The 19764-nt window shown below is 39.0% G+C and overlaps 2 protein-coding genes across 5 annotated transcripts; both read left to right on the forward strand.

Annotated features, from left to right (window-relative positions):
* Positions 1-488: 488 nt before the first annotated feature.
* LOC147831448 (uncharacterized) lies at positions 489-8328 on the forward strand. 3 transcript variants are annotated; one of them, XM_087303437.1, is made up of 5 exons: positions 489-673; positions 1193-1723; positions 4711-5415; positions 5654-6124; positions 7347-8328. In XM_087303437.1, exons 1-5 carry the CDS (start codon positions 517-519, stop codon positions 7370-7372), a joined length of 1890 nt encoding a protein of 629 aa, XP_087159563.1. In that variant the 5' UTR covers positions 489-516; the 3' UTR covers positions 7373-8328. The 3 variants fall into 3 exon arrangements, with proteins under 3 accessions (XP_087159563.1, XP_087159564.1, XP_087159566.1); XM_087303438.1 differs by lacking the exon at positions 7347-8328 and adding an exon at positions 6286-6354 and having other exon boundaries at positions 5654-6179; XM_087303440.1 differs by lacking the exons at positions 5654-6124; positions 7347-8328 and having other exon boundaries at positions 4711-5423.
* Positions 8329-10627: 2299 nt separating this feature from the next.
* On the forward strand, positions 10628-19709 carry znf983 (zinc finger protein 983). 2 transcript variants are annotated; one of them, NM_001128243.3, is given in 5 exon segments: positions 10628-10797; positions 11330-11860; positions 14329-14766; positions 14999-15637; positions 18247-19709. In NM_001128243.3, coding segments are annotated over 5 exon segments (2232 nt in total). In that variant the 5' UTR covers positions 10628-10742; the 3' UTR covers positions 18816-19709.
* The last annotated feature ends 55 nt before the right edge of the window (positions 19710-19764 follow it).

Below are 19764 nucleotides of genomic sequence, written 5' to 3' on the forward strand. Positions count from 1 at the left end.
TTTCAGCACCGCCACACAGAGATCATTCTCAATGTTTAGTTGTGGCCTGTATTTATTTTTATTGAACTTGATTGCCATAAAGGTGTCAGAAAGTTTAACCCGGTGCTATAAAATCAATCTGAATTAAGCATTAACAACTTATATTGAATATATATCGTAAAAGTTCAATATAAAAAATAATTATCAAGATTGCATTGTTGCCATATCGCCCAGCCCTCTGTAAGCACACCAATTCTATGAGAAAATTGAAGACTGGTGGCTTTTTCTTTGCATGTTTACGTAACTATTCCTACTATTTTCATCTTCTGTGGGTTATAGATAAAATATGCTAATTCTAATAGATTAAGCAGATTTATTTGACTTTTGGAAATCACAGAGCGACCCCGTCTTGGTCTCGACCCTCACTTTGGGAACCACTGATCTACAGTATAATAATGATTTATTAAATTAAGAGTGAATTATTCAGATTTTTCTGTTTACTTTATTGCAGCTTGTCCTCCTTCAGTTCAGCTGTAAATGCTGGAATATTCCCATCAGTCTACAAGTGAAGACGAGCATCAGACCACCATAAGGAAGAGAAATCTGCAAAGACAGAGTTTATTGAAGGACAGTGAGAAGATGAGTGATCCAGAACCATGCAGAATTAAACAGGAAGACACTGAAGAACTAATAGGTTTGTGTTTATTCATTACTCTTCAATATTAAGGCTGAACAGCAGTGAGGTTGTGAATCTTTACATTTTCACTCATTTTAGGGTTTTTTTCATATTATTTTTTATGCACTGCATCCTTCATTTTCCTTCATGTTTGCAATTTTGTTTTAATTTAATGTCAGAAATATGAACTGAATTGAGCCTTTAATTTTGCTTAAAACACTTGACTGCATCAAACAATAATAATAATGAGCACATGTTCAGCGCTGTGGAGAGCTCTGCTGGAGAGATGGAGTTTCACAGTGAGCTTTTAGCAGGGTTCTGCTTCTGTTGTACCTTCAGTGTCAGTGAAAGACAAAACTCACAAGCAGACAAATGTGCCCAGATGAGGCTTTTCAAATATGTGGAGCATTTTTAACCTCTTGCACATCGATCTCGCCTCACCTTTTTTTTGCACTGTTGATCTCTGCTGGAGCGCCACCTGCTGTTTACAGACTTAATAACTCGCCTCCTAAAATGAACTTATTTGCTTAATTTCAGATGTGAAGGAGGAGAGTGAAGAACTGAATGAAGATGAGGAGAAACATCAGGTCAAAAGTGAAGAAAAAACCCAATCAGAGACTGAACAAAGTATTTCAGTGAAAGGAACAGCAGTAAATAGTTTGACCTGCACTCAGTGTGGAAAGAGTTTCACCCGCAAAAGCGGTCTCAATGATCACATGAGGATCCACACTGGAGAGAAACCTTTCAAGTGTCCACACTGCGACTGGAGATTTAGTAATTTAGGAAACCTCAAATCACACATAAAGCTTCACACTGGAGAGAAACCTCACCAGTGTTCACACTGCGGCAAGAGATTCAGTCATCCAGGAGTCCTAAAATCACACTTGAGGATTCACACCGGAGAGAAACCTTTTGAGTGTTCACACTGCGGCAAGCGATTCAGTGTTTTAAGAAACATGAAAAGACATGAGAGCACTCACACTGAAGAGAAACCGTATCACTGCACTGCTTGTGGGTCGAGATACTTGTATTTATCATCTCTACAAAAACACACACTAAACTGTCAGAGTAAGTAGATCATCTAAACACCCACAGCCATATCACCCTGCAGCCCAAAACTGGCTACTCACTGAAGTTAAGCAGGGCTGAGCCTGGTCAGTACATGGAGACCACATGGGAAAACTAGATTTCTGTTGGTAGTGGTGTTATTGAGGGCGGTAGGGGGTGCTCAAACTGTGGTCTGTGTGGGTCCTAATGCCCCAGTATAGTGAAGGGTACGTCATGCTGTTGGTGGGCGCCGTCTTTTAGATGAGACATTAAACCAAGCTCCTGACTGTCTGTGGTCATTAAAAATCCTATGGCACTTCTCGTAAAGAGTAGGGGTGTAACTCCAGTGTCCTGGCTTAATTCCTTTCATCAGCCCTTACCCATCATGGCCTCCCAATTATTCTTATGTTCAGATATTGCATCTTTTGCAAACGCAAGTTAACAAAAAGTAGTGCGAGTCGCACTTTCCACTTATTTTTGACACAAAGTGAACGGCTCCATAAACAACAATAAAGGACACAGCAGATGCTGTTATTCTGCTTAGCAGAGACACAGGAGATCTTGGGTTCTGTTGTACCTTCAGTGTCAGTGAAAGACTCAAAACTAGACAAATGTGCCCAGATGAGGCTTTTTAAATAGTTGGAGCATTTTTAATTACACACACTGTCGGCTACATCACTATAGTATGTGATGGCAAAGTTTAAAAAGACAGAGCAAATGAAAAGCGAAAGCTTCATCTATATTATTATAGTTGTAGTTACAACCCCAAATCAGAAAAAGTTGGGACAGTATGCACATTTAAAAAAATAGTTGGGACAGGAGCAGTTCAGGGCTCGTGATCAGGTAAATTGGTGAAATAAAGATGTGATTGGAAACAGGTGATTGTAATTATGATTGTGTACAAAAGCAGCATCCAAGAAAGGTCTAGTCCTTTAGGTTTGGACATCCTGCGTTGAATAGTGGACTGTTAAGAGTAGGAAAACATCCAAATGGATATTGTAATAATTGAAAGGAAGAAGAAAGTATAGAACATATCATAAAGAAATGTCCTTTATATAAAAAGGAAAGGAATATGATGATAGACATTGAGGAAAATAATGTAAACAAAGATATTAATAGTATGTTAAGTAGTAGAATAGAAGATAGTAAATTGAAAGCTTTATTAATGTTTTTTAGAGAAACTGGGTTGTATAATAGAATATAAATTAATAAGTATAAGAGGAAAAAAAATAATAATAAATAAATAAATAAAAATTCAATTCTGATCCACACTCCTAACCAGTAGATGGCGGAAATGCATCATAAAGTTGTTTGCCAACCGCCAATAAAAATCAACGAAGAAGAAGAAGGTCTAGTCCTTTAGGAGCACCACCAGTTTGCCAACAAATACGTGAGAAAGTTATTGAAATCTTCAACAATGGTTTTCCTTAAAGAAAGATAGGAAGACAGAAGACATTCGAGACTCACAAACGGAGAAATGTGGCCAGATGTCGGCTCTTTAAGTAGTCGGAGTATTTTTAATTACTCGCGCACACTAATCACAGTCATTTAGAGGTTTAAAGTGAATTTGGAGAAGACGGCTCTGCAGTTTTGCTCCCGGTGAGTCGATGACTTTTGATGACAAGGTGTTCATGACTCTCATGGATCTACGGCCCTCCAGGAATTGAGTTTAAGACCTATGTTCTAGAGCAGGGGTTCTCAAACTGGGGGTTGCAGAATAATTTCAAGGGGTCGCGAAAGTGATTTAAAAATTGTGTAATTTTCAGTGATTATAATATATATTTTTCAGTATTAAATGAAAGATAATTAAATAAAAGATATTACTGAAGTTAGTATTTTAAAAAAAGTGAATGTAACATCATAACTGTGCCGCGAATAACTCGATAGTTATCAATACAGCACGCATCTGGATGTGAAAACCGCAACTGCAGAGATGGAATTTATAATTCGCAAATCTAAAAATGTTGATAAAACTGTGGACAGTTTGGCTGAGTGATCAGAACCGTCTACTTTGACTAAATTCAGAAAGTATTTAGGACGCATTCAGGCATTATGCATCTTTGCAGTTGAAACGTAGCGCTCAGGAACAGTTTAAAACAGTTGTCATGTCAACTTGCTGCAGTAAACAACGCTTGCCCCGCCTTCGTGCTCTTCTTGGCCCATTGCTCTAGAACTGAAAGCGATTTAATTGGTTAAAACGGAGGTCAATTACTCATTTAAAGCCTTCTGCATTCAGATGACCGGGAGCTGAGCTACAACCGTAAAAATGTAACGTGCTGAAGATGAGAGAAAGAAAACGACACTGACAGATTTAGTTTTAGAAACCAACTAAAGCTTCAAATAATGGCATGTAATGAATGTTAATCCACCACCTACACTTTTCGAAGAGTGGATAAAAGACTTCCATTGGCTTCAAGTCCGCTATGAAAATAACTAAAGCGTTCACTGTAAAGTCTGTGGGACGGAATTATCAGGTAACTGTTTGCCACATCTACACCTTACCACGCGTGAGAACACTGCACAGTAACATCGTTAACAGGTTTATTCATGTCAAGCAGTGCGTGCAGGGCCGGTGAGCGGTCTGTGTATCTTTTGGTCTCTCAGTTATGTTATAAAAATGTATTTTCTTGTGATAACGGGATTTCGTTGAGACATATTTTCCTCACGCATCCATATATATTTTTCTAGCTTGTTATTTGTGATTAGTGTTGATTTTAAATGCAAGAAACCTGTTTATAAAACTTGCGAGGTAAATTTTGGCTGGTGCGCCTACATTTTTTAAAGTGCTACCAAGCAAAAATGTTAATTTCGAGCCCTGTGTTGTGTAGTACATATAGTTAAAATATTGTGAACAGCTTAAAATAAGTTATTTCTATTGTTTGTGTGTGCTTTGATTGTGGGGGGTCGCGAGTTCTTGACGATCTTACATTGGGGGTCGCTGGCTTAAGTTTGAGAACCACTGGTCTAGAGTAACTGTTAAAATCTAACCTCTTAAAATGAACTTTCAGATGTAACGGTGAAGGAGGAGAGTGAAGAACTGAATGAAGATGAGGAGAAACATCATGTCAAGAGTGAAGAAAAAACCCAATCAGAGACTGAAGATAGTATTTCAGTGAAAGGAACAGCAGTGAAAAGTCACACCTGCACTCAGTGTGGAAAGAGTTTCAGCTTTAAAAGCAATCTAAAGCAACACATGAGGATCCACACTGGAGAGAAACCTTACCAGTGTTCATACTGCGACAAGAGATTCAGTCATTCAGAAAACCTAAAAGGACACATGAGGAATCACACTGGAGAGAAACCTTACAAGTGTTCACACTGCGACAAGACATTCAGTGTTTCAATATACCTGAAATCACACTTGAAGATCCACACTGGAGAGAAACCTTACCAGTGTTCGCACTGCGACAGGAGATTTAGTCATTCAGAAAACCTAAAAGCACACATGAGGATTCACACTGGAGAGAAACCTTACAAGTGTTCGCACTGCGACAAGAGATTCAGTGATTTAAGATACCTGAAACCACACGAGAGGATCCACACTGGAGAGAAACCTTACCAGTGTTCACACTGCGGCAAGAGATTCAGTGTTTCAAGATACCTGAAATCACACTTGAGGAGTCACACTGGAGAGAAACCGTATCACTGCACTGCTTGTGGGAAGAGCTTCACACATTCGTCTTCTCTACAGTTACATACAAAAAACTATCACAGTAAGTAGAGCATCTAAAGGTCCAGGTTGCATTATTGAGGATAAAGACTGTCCCAGCAAACCCACAACTAGGCAAATGTGCCCAGATGTCGGCTTTTAAAGTAGTTCGAGCATCCTAACTCCTAAACATCTACAGTTTGCAGACATGTATTTTAGTCAGTATTGATTGCACTGTCAAGTCTCTCAAAAGAAACTGTTAAGAACTAACCTCTCAAAAATAATGTTTACTTCATTTTCAGATGTGATGGTGGTGAAGAGCGAAGATAAGGAGAAACATCATGTCAGAAGTAAAGAAAAAACTTTCACCTGCACTGAGTGTGGAAAGAGTTTTGGGCGCAAACGCAATCTCATTCTTCACATGAAGATCCACACTGGAGAGAAACCTTACAAGTGTTCACACTGCGACAAAACATTCAGACATCCAGAACACCTGAAAGTACATGAGAGGACTCACACTGGGGAGAAACCGTACCAGTGTTCACACTGCGAGAAGAGATTCAGCTGTTCAAGATATCTGAAATCACATGAGAGGACTCACACTGGAGAGAAACCTCACCAGTGTTTACGTTGCATGAAGAGATTCAGCTGTTTAAGAAACCTGAAATCCCACTTGAGGACTCACACTGGAGAGAAACCGTATCACTGCACTGAATGTGGGAAGAGTTTCACATCCTCATCTTCTCTACAATTACACTCAAAACACTATCACAGTAAGTAGAGCATCTAAAGATTCAGCCCTTCCAGGTCAAGATATTTAGGATTATTGTGGAGTTGATAATACCTATCTAAAGGGGACCTATGATGGGGGTTCATGTCTTTTTTGTCTTTGAAATTCAACAGGCTGTTTGTGTTTATAAAAGATCACCAGAAGGCCGCTGTGCCATTGCCAGGAGTTGTCCCTAGTGGAATAACAAATAAATATAAAGCATTGAAAACATTAGTATTAGTGTAATCAATTGATAATGCTGCCAAAAATATTGTAACATAGAATACTGAAGTTTATTAATGTGACTAATAGTGTAATTCGGGACGATTAAAGAAATTAAGACATGTTTGTATGATTATTTATGATTATAAAATTAGCAGTTAAAACAAGTGAAAGCTGGAATGACAGTTTATATGGTGTGATATATATATTTTCCTCAAATTTTACATTTACATTTAGTCATTTACATTTAGTCATTTAGCAGACGCTTTAATCCAAAGCGACTTACAAATGAGGACAAGGAAGCAATTTACACAACTAAAAGAGCAACAATGAAGAAGGAAAGCATTAGTTATATATATATATATATATATTTTTTCTTTTTTTCTTTTTGAGTACAGTTAGTGGTATAGCCAGAGAGGCAATTGCAGATTAGGAAGGGAAGTGGAGACTAAATAGTTGAGTTTTTAGTGGTTTCTTGAAGACAGCGAGTGACTCTGCTGTTCTGATGCAGTTAGGGAGTTCATTCCACCAACTGGGCAGATTGAACGCGAGAGTTCGGGAAAGGGATTTCTTCCCTCTTTGGGATGGAACCACGAGGCGACGTTCATTCATAGAACGCAAGTTTCTGGAGGGCACATAGATCTGCAGAAGTGAGAGCAGATAAGAAGGAGCAAAGCCAGAAGTCGCTTTGTAGGCAAACATCAGAGCTTTGAATTTGATGCGAGCAGCAACTGGCAGCCAGTGCAAACGGATGAGCAGCGGAGTGACATGTGCTCTTTTAGGTTCATTTGACATAGCAGAGCTACACGATATTGAAAAAAATATGACAATAATTAGTTTTTCTGCGATTATATAGTGCAATATGAATGTAGTTTTCAGACTTACCGTTGAGGAGCCAACCACATTCAGCTGGTAATCAGAAATTGTAGCAGTAAAATATTATGTCTCCATTCCCTCCTTCAGGAAACGAGGGTTACGATATTAACCAAGATGTTCTCTTTCAGGTCAGAAACGCATTACATCATTTTAAAAACGTTAAGGGTTACTGTATGGAACGCACCAAAGTTGCTGATTCTGTTACGTGTAACCTTCCAACATCCCCTGGTGCTTTAAATCATCAGGAACTTGGAATAGTACAATTAACAAGGGAGTCGTAACAATTATGGATGATAATGCACTGCTACATAATGAAGGATCTGTACACAATTCCTGGAAGCTGAAAACATCCCAGTTCCTCTGTGGCCTGCTATATTCACCTGACATGTCATGTACTGAGCTTGTTTCGGCGTATACGACAGTGTGTTCCAGTTCCAGCCAATATCCAGCAACCTCACGCATCCACTGAAGAGGAGTCGACCAACATGTTCGGAATAAACAACCTGATTGACTCTATGTAAAGGTGACTCTATGCTCAAAACAGATACTGACTGGTTTGCTGAATGGCCTCACCTGTCAGGTGTATGGATTATTTCGGCAAGCTTATGGAAAATGGAGGCAAATTTTTATTGTGCTTGATTGTAATTATGCAAAAACAGTGGTTTAGCTAGCAGGGTTAGCAAAGCCTTAAGATAAAGTTGGTTTTATATACACACATTTGTTCAGTGACAATATGTGACAATATGCGCTCTATATTGTTTACCATGGTACTTTGAATATTGGGATTAAAATCACATGTACGTGTGACTTGAAATCAACATTAGCACTATTTATTTGACTGTGAACAATGTTGTACTTTGATAGACGTTGGTTGCCATTCAGAAGCTCCGCCACTAGTGGACACTAATGTAATCAATGACGTACATCCGAGTCTACGTGACGGAGGGACTACAGTGTGTTGACGTCATTCACGATGGTGTAATGTCCATTGTCCCGGGCTGACCCGACATATCACAAATATATAGTCAGAAGTCATAATTCAGTCAGTTAAAACATCACCATGATCTGACAGGATTCTTACAATTAAATTTTGCAACCCAAATCAAGCAAGTCTTCGGTTTTACCTGTTTCTCATTTCATTAGAACTGAATCAGTTGTCCAAGTTTGGTTCAGACGGTGCTGTAATGTGTCAGTTAGAAAGATAAACTTTACACATTTAAGAAAAAAAAGTTACTTAAACGTATTTTATTTCTAAAACTGTACTCCGACACTATGTGTTTTAATTTAATTAGCCTTTAAGTAGGCTAGTCATTTTTTAAATGTTACTGTTTATTAATCATCTTGTAATATTTTGTAAAAATGTTTGTTTACTGATGGTAGTTAGAGGAGCGCGGGGCACAAAGTAATGCAGGGTTAAATATAACACATAGTTTTAAGATATTTGATTAGGGTTAACCATGGCATGCTTCCTGACAATTATTACAGCATAAAAGTATTTTTTATTGTAGTCAATTTATTATTATTATTTTTTTAAAGTAAGAGTACGTAAAATCTTATATTGTTGTGACGACAGTGTTCTAGGCTAAAAGATGGAACCATTTTAAAAGATGTAAAAAACACAGTGACTGCTAGCCAGTTTTGAAGAAAACACCACACCACGGAGTTAGTTGTTACAGGGTGTTACAATTAAGCCACATGCACCAATTAAACTTACAAAATAATAATTTTTACATTTTGTTTATGATGTGGACTACTTTTTTATTTTAAAATGTTTTTAATAGAAAATATTTTTTATAGGAAAAATATATTTTATTGAAAATGCAAATAAATGCATGGTATAATAATGGAAAAAATGGGTGATAATAATGTAAATAGATTCAAATGTGTTTATCCAATAAATAAAAAACATACTATGTAGAATAAAACAGAAATGAGCCAATTGCTGAGGAAATATAGCTACTATTTAAAGTAAACAAATTAAATTAACTGTGTGAAATCTGCCTTTGTAACCATGTCACAATTAACCTTCGATATATATATATATATATATATATATTTATATGATGTTCTCTATTATAGGACAGTAATTTCACCTCACGCTTTTTCTCTACACGTAGCAATTGTTTTTGTTTTGTTATTTTGCGCGTTTTTGACCGTCCTCCCCCCTTGCGGCGATGTCGTCAGCACTGACGCGTTCATTCAGCGTCGAGTCTTCAGAGCTGAGGTGAGTCGTTGACGCTTTTTCTCGTGTTTACACAACAATAAAACACACTTTACAGTTTATTAACGCGACAATCTGCGACTAGTTTCTGCATTGAGTTCACCTCTATCTGTGTGTCTGCTGACCAAAACAATACAGCAGGCAGAGAGGAGCTCTGAGAGGACAATATGAGTGAATGTGTTTGGGTTTTTTGTTGGTGTGTTCGTTTTTAACGATTGGAGTGTGGCAAAATATGATCTATGAATGTAATGAGAATATAGTTCAGCAGATATGTGAAGTTTTACATAAAAACACAACATATTTGTGGGTGCTCGCTATTTTTGTTTGGTTAGATTTGTCTTTTTTTACAAACCACATGAATGGTTTGCTATCAAAATTTTGTATGTGCGAATATTAGGTATTTAAAGTATATATAGATTTCTAAAAAATAAATATCAGTTGCTTAAACTACATTATTTATGCTGCAAACGGTATAAAATGAGCTGATCTGCTGCTATTTGAGTGTTTATAGTCTGAGGTTCATCAATATTATCAGAGCTGCTGAACTCCTCTAAAAAAATTGAAGGTCCCACTTTATATTAAGTGGCCTTAACTATTATGTACTTACGTCAAAAAATAAATACAATGTACTTACTGTGTTTATAATGTATTTGAGAGCACTTGTGGTGCTTTTGAGTTGGGAGAGAGGTTGGGTTATGGATAGATTTAATGGTATGGGTAGGTTTAAGGGTAGGTAAGGTGTAAGGGATGGTCAACAGTGTATTTACAAATGTAGTTACAAAAGTTGATTACAGATGTAATTACATACATGTATTTAATCAAGCATAAGTACACAGTAAATACATGTATTTACACAATAAGTACAATGTAACAAAGTATTAATTCATGTGTAAGTACAGAGTAGTTAAGGCAACTTAATATAAAGTGGGAGCAAATTGAAGACTGGTGGCTTTTTATTTACATGTTTACGTAACTATTCCTACTATTTTCATCTTCTGTGGGTTATGGATAAAATATGCTTATTCTAATAGTTTAAGCAGATTTATTTGACTTTTGGAAATCACAGAGCAACCCCGTCTTGATCTCGACCCTCACTTTGGGAACCACTGATCTACAATATAATAATGATTTATTAAATTATGAGTGAATTATTCAGATTTTTCTGTTCTGTTTTGCTCGTCCTCCTTCAGTTCAGCTGTAAATGCTGGAATATTCCCATCAGTCTACAAGTGAAGACGAGCATCAGACCATCAGGAAGAAGAGAAACCTGCAAAGACAGAGTTTATTGAAGGGCAGTGAGAAGATGAGTGATCCAGAACCCTGCAGAATTAAACAGGAAGACACTGAAGAACTAATAGGTTTGTGTTCATTCATTACTCTTCAATAATGAGGCTGAACAGCAGTGAGGTTGTGAATCTTTACATTCTCACTCATTTTAGGTTTTTTTTTCATATTATTTTTTATGCACTGCATCCTTCATTTTTCTTCATGTTTGCAATTTTATTTTAATTTAATGTCAGAAATATGAACTGAATTAAGCCTTTAATTTTGCTAAAAATACTTTTGACTGCATCAAACAATAATAATAATAATAATGAGCACATGTTCAGCGCTGTGTTCTGCTGGAGAGATGGAGTTTCACAGTGAGCTTTTAGCAGGGTTCTGCTTCTGTTGTACCTTCAGTGTCAGTGAAAGACAAAACTCACAAGCAGACAAATGTGCCCAGATGAGGCTTTTCAAATATGTGGAGCATTTTTAACCACTTACGCATCGATCTCGCCTCCCTCACTTCACTATTTTTTTTCACTGTTGATCTCTGCTGGAGCGCCACCTGCTGTTTACAGACTTAATAACTCGCCTCCTAAAATGAACTTATTTGCTTAATTTCAGATGTGAAGGAGGAGAGTGAAGAACTGAATGAAGATGAGGAGAAACATCAGGTCAAAAGTGAAGAAAAAACCCAATCAGAGACTGAACAAAGTATTTCAGTGAAAGGAGCAGCAGTAAATAGTTTGACCTGCACTCAGTGTGGAAAGAGTTTCACCCGCAAAAGCGGTCTCAATGATCACATGAGGATCCACACTGGAGAGAAACCTTTCAAGTGTCCACACTGCGACTGGAGATTTAATAGCTTAAGAAACCTCAAATCACACATAAAGCTACACACTGGAGAGAAACCTCACCAGTGTTCATACTGCAGCAAGAGATTCAATCATTCGGGACAGCTAAAATCACACTTGAGGATCCACACCGGAGAGAAACCTTTTGAGTGTTCACACTGCGGCAAGCGATTCAGTGTTTCAAAAAACATGAAAGCACATGAGAGAATTCACACTGAAGAGAAACCGTATCACTGCACTGCTTGTGGAATGACATTCTCATATTTGTCTTCTCTACAAAAACACACACTAAACTGTCAGAGTAAGTAGATCATCTAAACACCCACAGCCATATCACCCTGCAGCCCAAGACCGGCTACTCACTGAAGTTAAGCAGGGCTGAGCCTGGTCAATACCTTGATGGGAGATAGGCTTGGGCGGTATCCAAATTTTGTTACCGTCAAACCGCCTCCATATTTTACCCCGGTATCCGGTATTACCGGCGTAATAAAAAAAAATTATGATGTAAGGCTCAGACAGCGGCACCAAACTGTTGGCTTAAGCCTAAACCATTCAGAAACTGAATACCTTCTATGCGACCTTCGGCTGGCGGTCAGAGAGAGAGAGAGAGAGAGATGCTGTGCATCGCTTTGCGCTCTCTCTCTCTCTCTTTCTCTCTCTCTCTCTCTTTTACACACACACACACACACACATCTCTCCCGCGATTTATTCAGAAATTTACTCCCACACCGTAAGAAATCTGGCCGGCTCCCGCGGAACAGCAGCGGGAATGCAGAGAGCTGTAATCGGGCAATTAAAAATTATACCCGATAGCTCCCGAGTCCGACAGGTACATTTTGATTGACAGCTTTATAAAGCCCGAACCCGTTTACAGCCCGATATTAAAATGTGCTCATGCACACAGCTCTAATGCATTTTTTTTTAAGAATGAGTCATTTATATGTTTTAACATCATTTATTCATAGCAAGCGTAGACTATAGACCACTTGGAAGTTGGAACAAAGAAATAAAATAAGTCCTACAGCTGTAACATCGTAACATCTCAGCACTCTATAGGTCTAGGTACATGCACTTAGCCTTTAAATTAGCCTACACACCAATGAAAAGAAATCGTGCTTAACAAATCAAATTAAAATAAACTCTAAATGATGACGGGTATTTTGGCAATAACGAAATTAAGATAAAGGCTCTGCAAGATGTGTTTCTCCACTTCTCTTCACAATCTGGCATTAAGGCGGCGGTGAAGCTGAATATTAAAAGAATAATGCCACCATTAGTCTGTATACTCTGTCTACATTATGATTATATGGTTTAATTAATATTTATTTATAATTTAAAAACCCTTTACTCACCAAGATTAGGCTACGTGTGTTTGTGGAGGAACATTATTAAATCCACTGGCTTTAGCGCAGTCTCTCACTCATGGTGCGTCCAGCAGCTGAACACCCTTTCCTGCGGCTACAGGTCGAGATGCAGAGTTCTGATCCGGCTGAAGTTTTGTGTAGGATTGTTTGTTCATCTTCTACCAGTCAGGAACATGCATTTAATTTCCCATGACAGCAGTTTCAGTGTAGCGAATGGCCTCTTCTTTTTACCTGTCAGCTTGCGGTTTAGGGCTCTACCGTAATACGCAGTGTATGAGCGACCGCGAAATACCTGCGGCTGGAATAACCGCTCCTTCTGAGCTAGTGACTGGCTTGAACGCCGTCAAAATTCGCTTTTTTTACTACTTCGTCATCATTTGTTTCACCTTTGCAGGGATGGATTTTAATGCAGGGATTTGGATTTTTTCGGGTCTCGTCGGGTTCGGGCAAAGATCTTCAGCTCTAATGCAGACCTCTCGTTCATATTAACCACGTCTCCCTTCTGTTCAGTAGAAACTGCCAAACTGCAGGACACTTTAAAGCGCGACTCGTCACGTCACCTCTCCCCCTTCTCTCCCTCCCTCTCCCCCTTCCTTTCCCTCTCTCCTCCACACTGTCCCGTGATGACAACCACACATACGTTTTTGTAGGCATTAAATAAAGGATATTTAATATTTTTTGACGGTATAACGGTATTGAAACTGACACCGTTGCTATTTTTAGATCCCGCGGTATACCATAATACCGAAATACCGCCCAAGCCTAATGGGAGACCACATGGGGAAACTAGATTTCTGTTGGTAGTGATGTTATTGAGGGCGGTAGGGTGTGCTCAACATGCAGTCTGTGTGGGTCCTAATGCCCCAGTATAGTGAAGGGTACGTTATGCTGTTGGTGAGAGCAAGCATCATGTATAATATAGTTGTAGTTACAACCCCAAATCAAAAAAAGTTGGGACAGTATGGAAAACGCAAATAAAGATAGAGAGTAGTGACTTCTAAATTTACTGTGACTTGTATTTCATTGCAGACAAAACAACAAACATTATTTCATGTGTTTTTCTTCATTTAATTTCTTGCAACACATTAAAAAAATAGTTGGGACAGAGCAAATGAAATGTGATCAGCACAACTGAACCTTTTATTCACACATGCTCCTAAACATTTACAGTTTGTACACGTCTTTTAGTCAGTAATGATTGCACTGTCACGGCCTGAGCATAGGTCTTAAACTAAATTCCTGGAGGGCCGCAACTCTGCACAGTTTTGCTCCCGGTGAGTTGATGACTCTGTTGATGACAAGGTGTTTATGACTCTGTGCAAATCTACGACCCTCCAGGAATTGAGTTTGAGACCTATGTTCTAGAGGAACTGTTCAAATCAAACCTCTTAATATTCACTTTCAGATGTGACGGTGAAGGAGGAGAGTGAAGAACTGAATGAAGATGTCAAAAGTGAAGAAAAAACCCAATCAGAGACTGAACATAGTATTTCAGTGAAAGGAACAGCAGTAAATAGTTGGACCTGCACTCAGTGTGGAAAGAGTTTGAGCTGCAAAAGCAATCTCAATACTCACATGAGGATCCACACTGGAGAGAAACCTTACCAGTGTTCGCACTGCGGCAAGAGATTCAGTAATTCAGCATATCTGAAATCACACAAGAGGATTCACACTGAAGAGAAACCTTACCAGTGTTCACACTGCGACAAGAGATTCAGTTTTTCACAAAACCTGAAGACACACGAGAGGACTCACACTGGAGAGAAACCGTATCACTGCACTGCTTGTGGGAAGAGTTTCAGACATATGTCTTCTCTACAAACACACACAAGAAACCATCACAGTAAGTAGATCATGTAAGGTCCAGGTTGTATTATTTAGGATAAAAACTGTCCCAGCAAACCCACAACTAGACAAATGTGCCCAGATGTTAAAGTAGTTCAAGCATCTTAACTCCTAAATATTTACTGTTTGCAGACATGTATTTTAGTCAGTATTGATTGGACTGTCAAGTCTTTCTAAAGAAACTGTTCAGAACTAACCTCTCAAAATGAACTTATTTACTAAATTTTCAGATGTGATGGTGGAGGGGAGCGAAGATAAGCAGAAACATCATGTCACTAGTAAACAAAAAACTTTCAACTGCACTGAGTGTGGAAAGAGTTTTAAGCGCAAATACCATCTGATTTTTCACTTGAAGATCCACACTGGAGAGAATCCTTACAAGTGTTCACACTGCGACAAAACATTCAAACGTTCAGGACTTCTCAAAGTACATGAGAGGACTCACACTGGGGAGAAACCTTACCAGTGTTCACACTGCGACAAGAGATTCCGCTGTACAAATGTCAGAAAAGCACATGAGATGATTCACACTGGAGAGGAACTTTACAAGTGTTCACACTGCAACAAAACGTTCAGGTATTCAGGACTTCTGAAAGTACATGAGAGGACTCACACCGGAGAAAAACCTTACAAGTGTTCACACTGCGAGAAGAGATTCCGCAGTTCAAGTGGCAGAAAAGTACATGAGAGGACTCACACTGGAGAGAAACCTTTCCCGTGTTCACGCTGCAAGAAGCGATTCCGTGACTCCAGACAATTGATTAAACACGAAAGGGTTCACACCGGAGAGAAACCGTATCCCTGCACTGCTTGTGGGAAGAGATTCAGACAATCATCTACTCTACGAGCACACACAGTAAACATTCACAGTAAGTAGATCATCTAAAAATCCAGCCCTTCCAGGTCATGATATTTAGGATAATTGTGGAGTTGAAAAAATAGTTATTTAAGGTCATATTAAGAAAATCAAATGAGGCCATGGATAGACCCTTGCGGAACGCCACGTCAGAGACTTGGAGGATGAAAAGGTCTGTCCAACATCAACACAAAAAGCTTGACAAATAAGACCTAAACCATAGGTCTCAAAGTCAATTCCTGGAGGGCCACAGCTCTGCACAGTTTTGCTCCAACCCTAATCAAACACAGCTGATGCAACTAAGGTGTTCAAGACTACTAGAGACTATTAAGGAGGTGTGAGTTGGGACTGGTTGGAGCTTAACTATGCATAGCTGCGACCCTCCAGGAATTGAGTTTGAGACCATTGATCTAAACCAGAGGTCGCCAAACTTGGTCCTGGAGGACTGGTGTCCTGCATATTTTAGCTTCAACTTCCTTCAACACACCTGCTTGGACGTTTCTAGTATACCTAGAAAGAGTTTGATTAGCTGGTTCAGGTGTGTAAATTGGGATTGGAACTCAAATATGCAGGACACCGGCACTCTAGGAGTGAGTTTGGGCACCCCTGGTTTAAACCATTCAAGAGCAAAACCCTGAATGCCCACCAATTTTATTTTAACTGGAAAGATCTCATGGCTTATAGCAGGGATCACCAAACTTGTTCCTGGAGGGACGGTGTCCAGCAGATTTTAGATCCCACCCTAATCAAACACACCTGAGCAAGCTAATCAAGGTCTTACTAGGTATACGTGAAACATCCAGGCAGGTGTGTTGAGGCAAGTTGGAGCTAAACCCAGCAGGGACACCGGCCCTCCAGGACCGAGATTAGTGACCCCTGGCCTATAGTGTCAAAAGTAAGGTCAGGAAGCATCACAGAGCCCCTAACTAACAAAATGTCTGTCATCACGTGTAGCAGTGCAGACTCAGTACTATCATGTGTTTTAAAACCTGATTGAAAAACTTCATGAACACCATTAAGCTCCAGAAAGCTCGACAATTGTGTTAACACAGTTTTCTCTAAGATCTTAAAGGGTAGTTTTGAAGTAGGTCTAAAATTGGACAACAGTTTTAGCCAAATTTGGCTTTGTCAGAAGAGGCTGTTTCAGTTGTGAAGGTAGCACTACAGAAACAAGACTCCTATGAATAATGGACAAAATACTAGAGCCAATAGTCTCAAAGGCCGACTTAAAAAAACTTTGTTGAAAAATATCCAGTGGGCAGCTGAAAAGTTTTATCCAACCTACTGTAGGTTTGAAACTAACAAGTGCAGCAGAGGACACATCCTGATCAGGAAAAACACTATCGCAGCTAACAATTCCAGACGTAATTGAAGAAGTCTTAAGTGTAAAGAAGTTTTTAAAAGTTCCACATGTACAACCTGATTCCTCAATGACAACTTCTGTCCCAGAGTTAATCACAGAATTTATGTAGGAAAATAAAACGTCAGACTTATTTTGAAATTTACTAAGTGAAGTTTATTTATAAACAAATTTCGAGAGGATCACGTCCGTGCTTATGATTGTTCACAGCGGTTCCAGCATTAGCTCATGACCAATTATCCTATTAGACGATTCCTAACTCACTATAAATAACCTGAGTTTTCTTATCTTAATATCTTCGTCTTGAAGAAACCCACCCAACCCTACTTTCCCTCCTTTCAAGCGGATGACACGGTGACTAGTGATTAGCACTGTTGCCTCACAGCAAGAATGCCCTTGGTTTAATTCCCTTCCAAACCAAGCAACATTTCTGTGTGGAGTTTTGCTCGTTCTCCCCGGGTCCTCCGGTTTCCTCTCAGTTTAAAAACAAGCACCCTAAACAATCAATCCAAAATATTTATAGCCAAGGTCTGAGTATACCTCCTCTCAGCATCCATATCTGACACTTAGCTTCAAATAAGCCAGGGGGGGAGTCATTGAAATCTACCTCAAGAGCTCAAACTCCCCTCTCGCCCTGCAGGGTGCCCAGGGCTCGAGGATCTTATAAGCTTAGAGCTCTATCCCGGGACAGCAAGGCAAACAAGCTTTATCATCGATCGTCAGCTAAGTGTGAACTCTGAGATTAAGCCAGAAGAATATTTCCTCTTGGCTTCCTTCATAGAAGCCTGGTAAGTGGAGAGAGATTCCTTAAAGATTGCGTTCAGCCTTTCTGCAAGCCCGCCTAGATGCCTGAGTGGTCTCATTCAGTCAAGGCTCAGATGTAGGCTTAACAGTTCTAGTGTTTTCGGGGGCAACAGAGACTTTAATGAAAGCGGTTGAATAACTCCAGCAACTGGTCAACATCCAGATAAGAGGGTAAGAGAGTAACCCCGCCCTCAGCCCCTAATGCAAGCGGTTCTTACTTCTGATCCGGAAATGTTTTGGTGCTACTTTCATCAATCCCTTTTCCTGGTTCAGAGCTGCTGTTTCGTTTGTCAAAAGAAAAAGAACTGATTTGGAGCTAGACTCTGAGACATATCAATCTCTTGAGACACATCAGATCTAGTCACACTCCTAGTCTAAATGCTTACACTTGCAACTGTTTCAGCTCAGCTGGAGCTTGCTCTCTTAAAATGTAAATGTTTTCTTTGCTTAATTTTTAGACGTGAAGGAGAAGATGGACAACCATAGCATCCACACAACAGAGAAACTACATCTGTGTTCTGAGTGCGGAAAGAGTTTTGCAACACAGTCATATTTAAATGCACATCAGAAGATCCACTTTGGAGAGAAACCATTCACATGCACTCAGTGTGGGAGGAGTTTCAGATATTCATCACAACTGAATGAACACATGATGACCCACACTGGAGAGAAGCCACACGAGTGTGATCAATGCGGAAAAAGATTTTTGAAGGCTTCAAACCTGAAGGTCCATTTTGGAGTTCATACAAAGGAGAAGCCTTATCCGTGTCCTGTGTGTGGAAAAATGTTTGCACGTCCGTCACTTGTAAAAGAACATGAGCAGATCCACATTGGTGTTAAAAAGTATCAGTGCCTCGTGTGTGAAAAGAGCTTTCTTAGACCTGGAGCATTGAAACAGCACCTGAAGATTCACACCGGAGAGAGACCACACAAATGTGATCAATGCGGCAGAGCGTTTGTGAGGTCTGCACAACTAAAGTGCCATCTTAAAGTTCATGCAAAGGAGACGCAATCAGTTCTTAGATAGTAAAGAGTTTCACACTTTAATCTACCTTACTGAAAACTCTATTTACCAACATCAGATTTGATAGTCAACTGTTAGTATGTTAATAAACCCCAATCTTTTGTAAATAGGACACACTTTATCACAATTAGTTCGGTTGCGCAATTCTGATTGGGCAGAACGAAAGTGTGCTCACTCAACTGTGTGCCACACAGACGACCGTCACGCATTTGCTCTGGGTGGGGAAAGTTAATTAATATACATTTAATTTGGCAGAATCTTGCGATTAGCTAGTCGCAATGTTTCAAATCACGATTGCGATTCGATTTTAATTAACCGCACAGCCCTAGTCACAACGTATTGACGTCATTTACGATGATGTAATAACTATAGACCATTTCAATGTGGCCGTGTTATTAGCCCATAAACATTTCCTGCTTATTATCAAGCTATTTCATAACTAACAAGAGGCAGTTCAATCATAACATAATGTTAAAACAGCTTTCATAACATTATTTTTCAATATATGACTCTTTTTGGATTCTCGAAAGCTATAAAAATGAAAAAATATACAACAGAAAATACATTGGGACCATTGTTTTTGTTTACATCTCTCATATTGTCCGGGGCTGGGACTCAACATATGAGAAATATAGAGTATGTACGACCAACATCGTTTTTCATTATGTTAGCTTGTAAGTAGGCTAGTCATTTTTAAATGTGTATTAAACTCTTCATTAATTATTTTAAACTTTATTATCTTGTGCTATTTAGTAAAAACGTTTGTTCGCTGATGGTAGTTACTCAAGGAACATATAATTTTGGTGATGTCTGTCAGCCATGAAGGATTACGTTTGCTTAGTAATTATTGCTGCTTTGCTTTTAGAGTGCTTAATAAACAGTATTTTCACCCACTGATCTATATATGTTGTTCTCTATTATAAGACAATGATTTCACCTCAAAATTAGCAAT

This window comes from Danio rerio, chromosome 22 (genome assembly GCF_052040795.2).
Source record: "Danio rerio strain M-AB ecotype USA chromosome 22, GRCz13ab, whole genome shotgun sequence".
In the NCBI taxonomy this organism is placed as follows: Eukaryota; Metazoa; Chordata; class Actinopteri; order Cypriniformes; family Danionidae; genus Danio; species Danio rerio.

Excerpts from the sequence above, each read along its gene's own strand:
- LOC147831448 (XM_087303437.1), top strand. The coding sequence starts at position 517 with ATGCTGGAATATTCCCATCAGTCTACAAGTGAAGACGAGCATCAGACC. Across the intron at positions 1,724-4,710 it reads ACACACACTAAACTGTCAGA|ATGTAACGGTGAAGGAGGAG; the intron begins GTAAGTAGATCA and ends ATGAACTTTCAG. Across the intron at positions 6,125-7,346 it reads ACACTCAAAACACTATCACA|GTCAGAAACGCATTACATCA; the intron begins GTAAGTAGAGCA and ends GTTCTCTTTCAG.
- znf983 (XM_087302925.1), top strand. The coding sequence starts at position 14,499 with ATGAGGATCCACACTGGAGAGAAACCTTACCAGTGTTCGCACTGCGGC. Across the intron at positions 14,767-14,998 it reads ACACACAAGAAACCATCACA|ATGTGATGGTGGAGGGGAGC; the intron begins GTAAGTAGATCA and ends CTAAATTTTCAG. Across the intron at positions 15,638-18,246 it reads ACACACAGTAAACATTCACA|ACGTGAAGGAGAAGATGGAC; the intron begins GTAAGTAGATCA and ends CTTAATTTTTAG.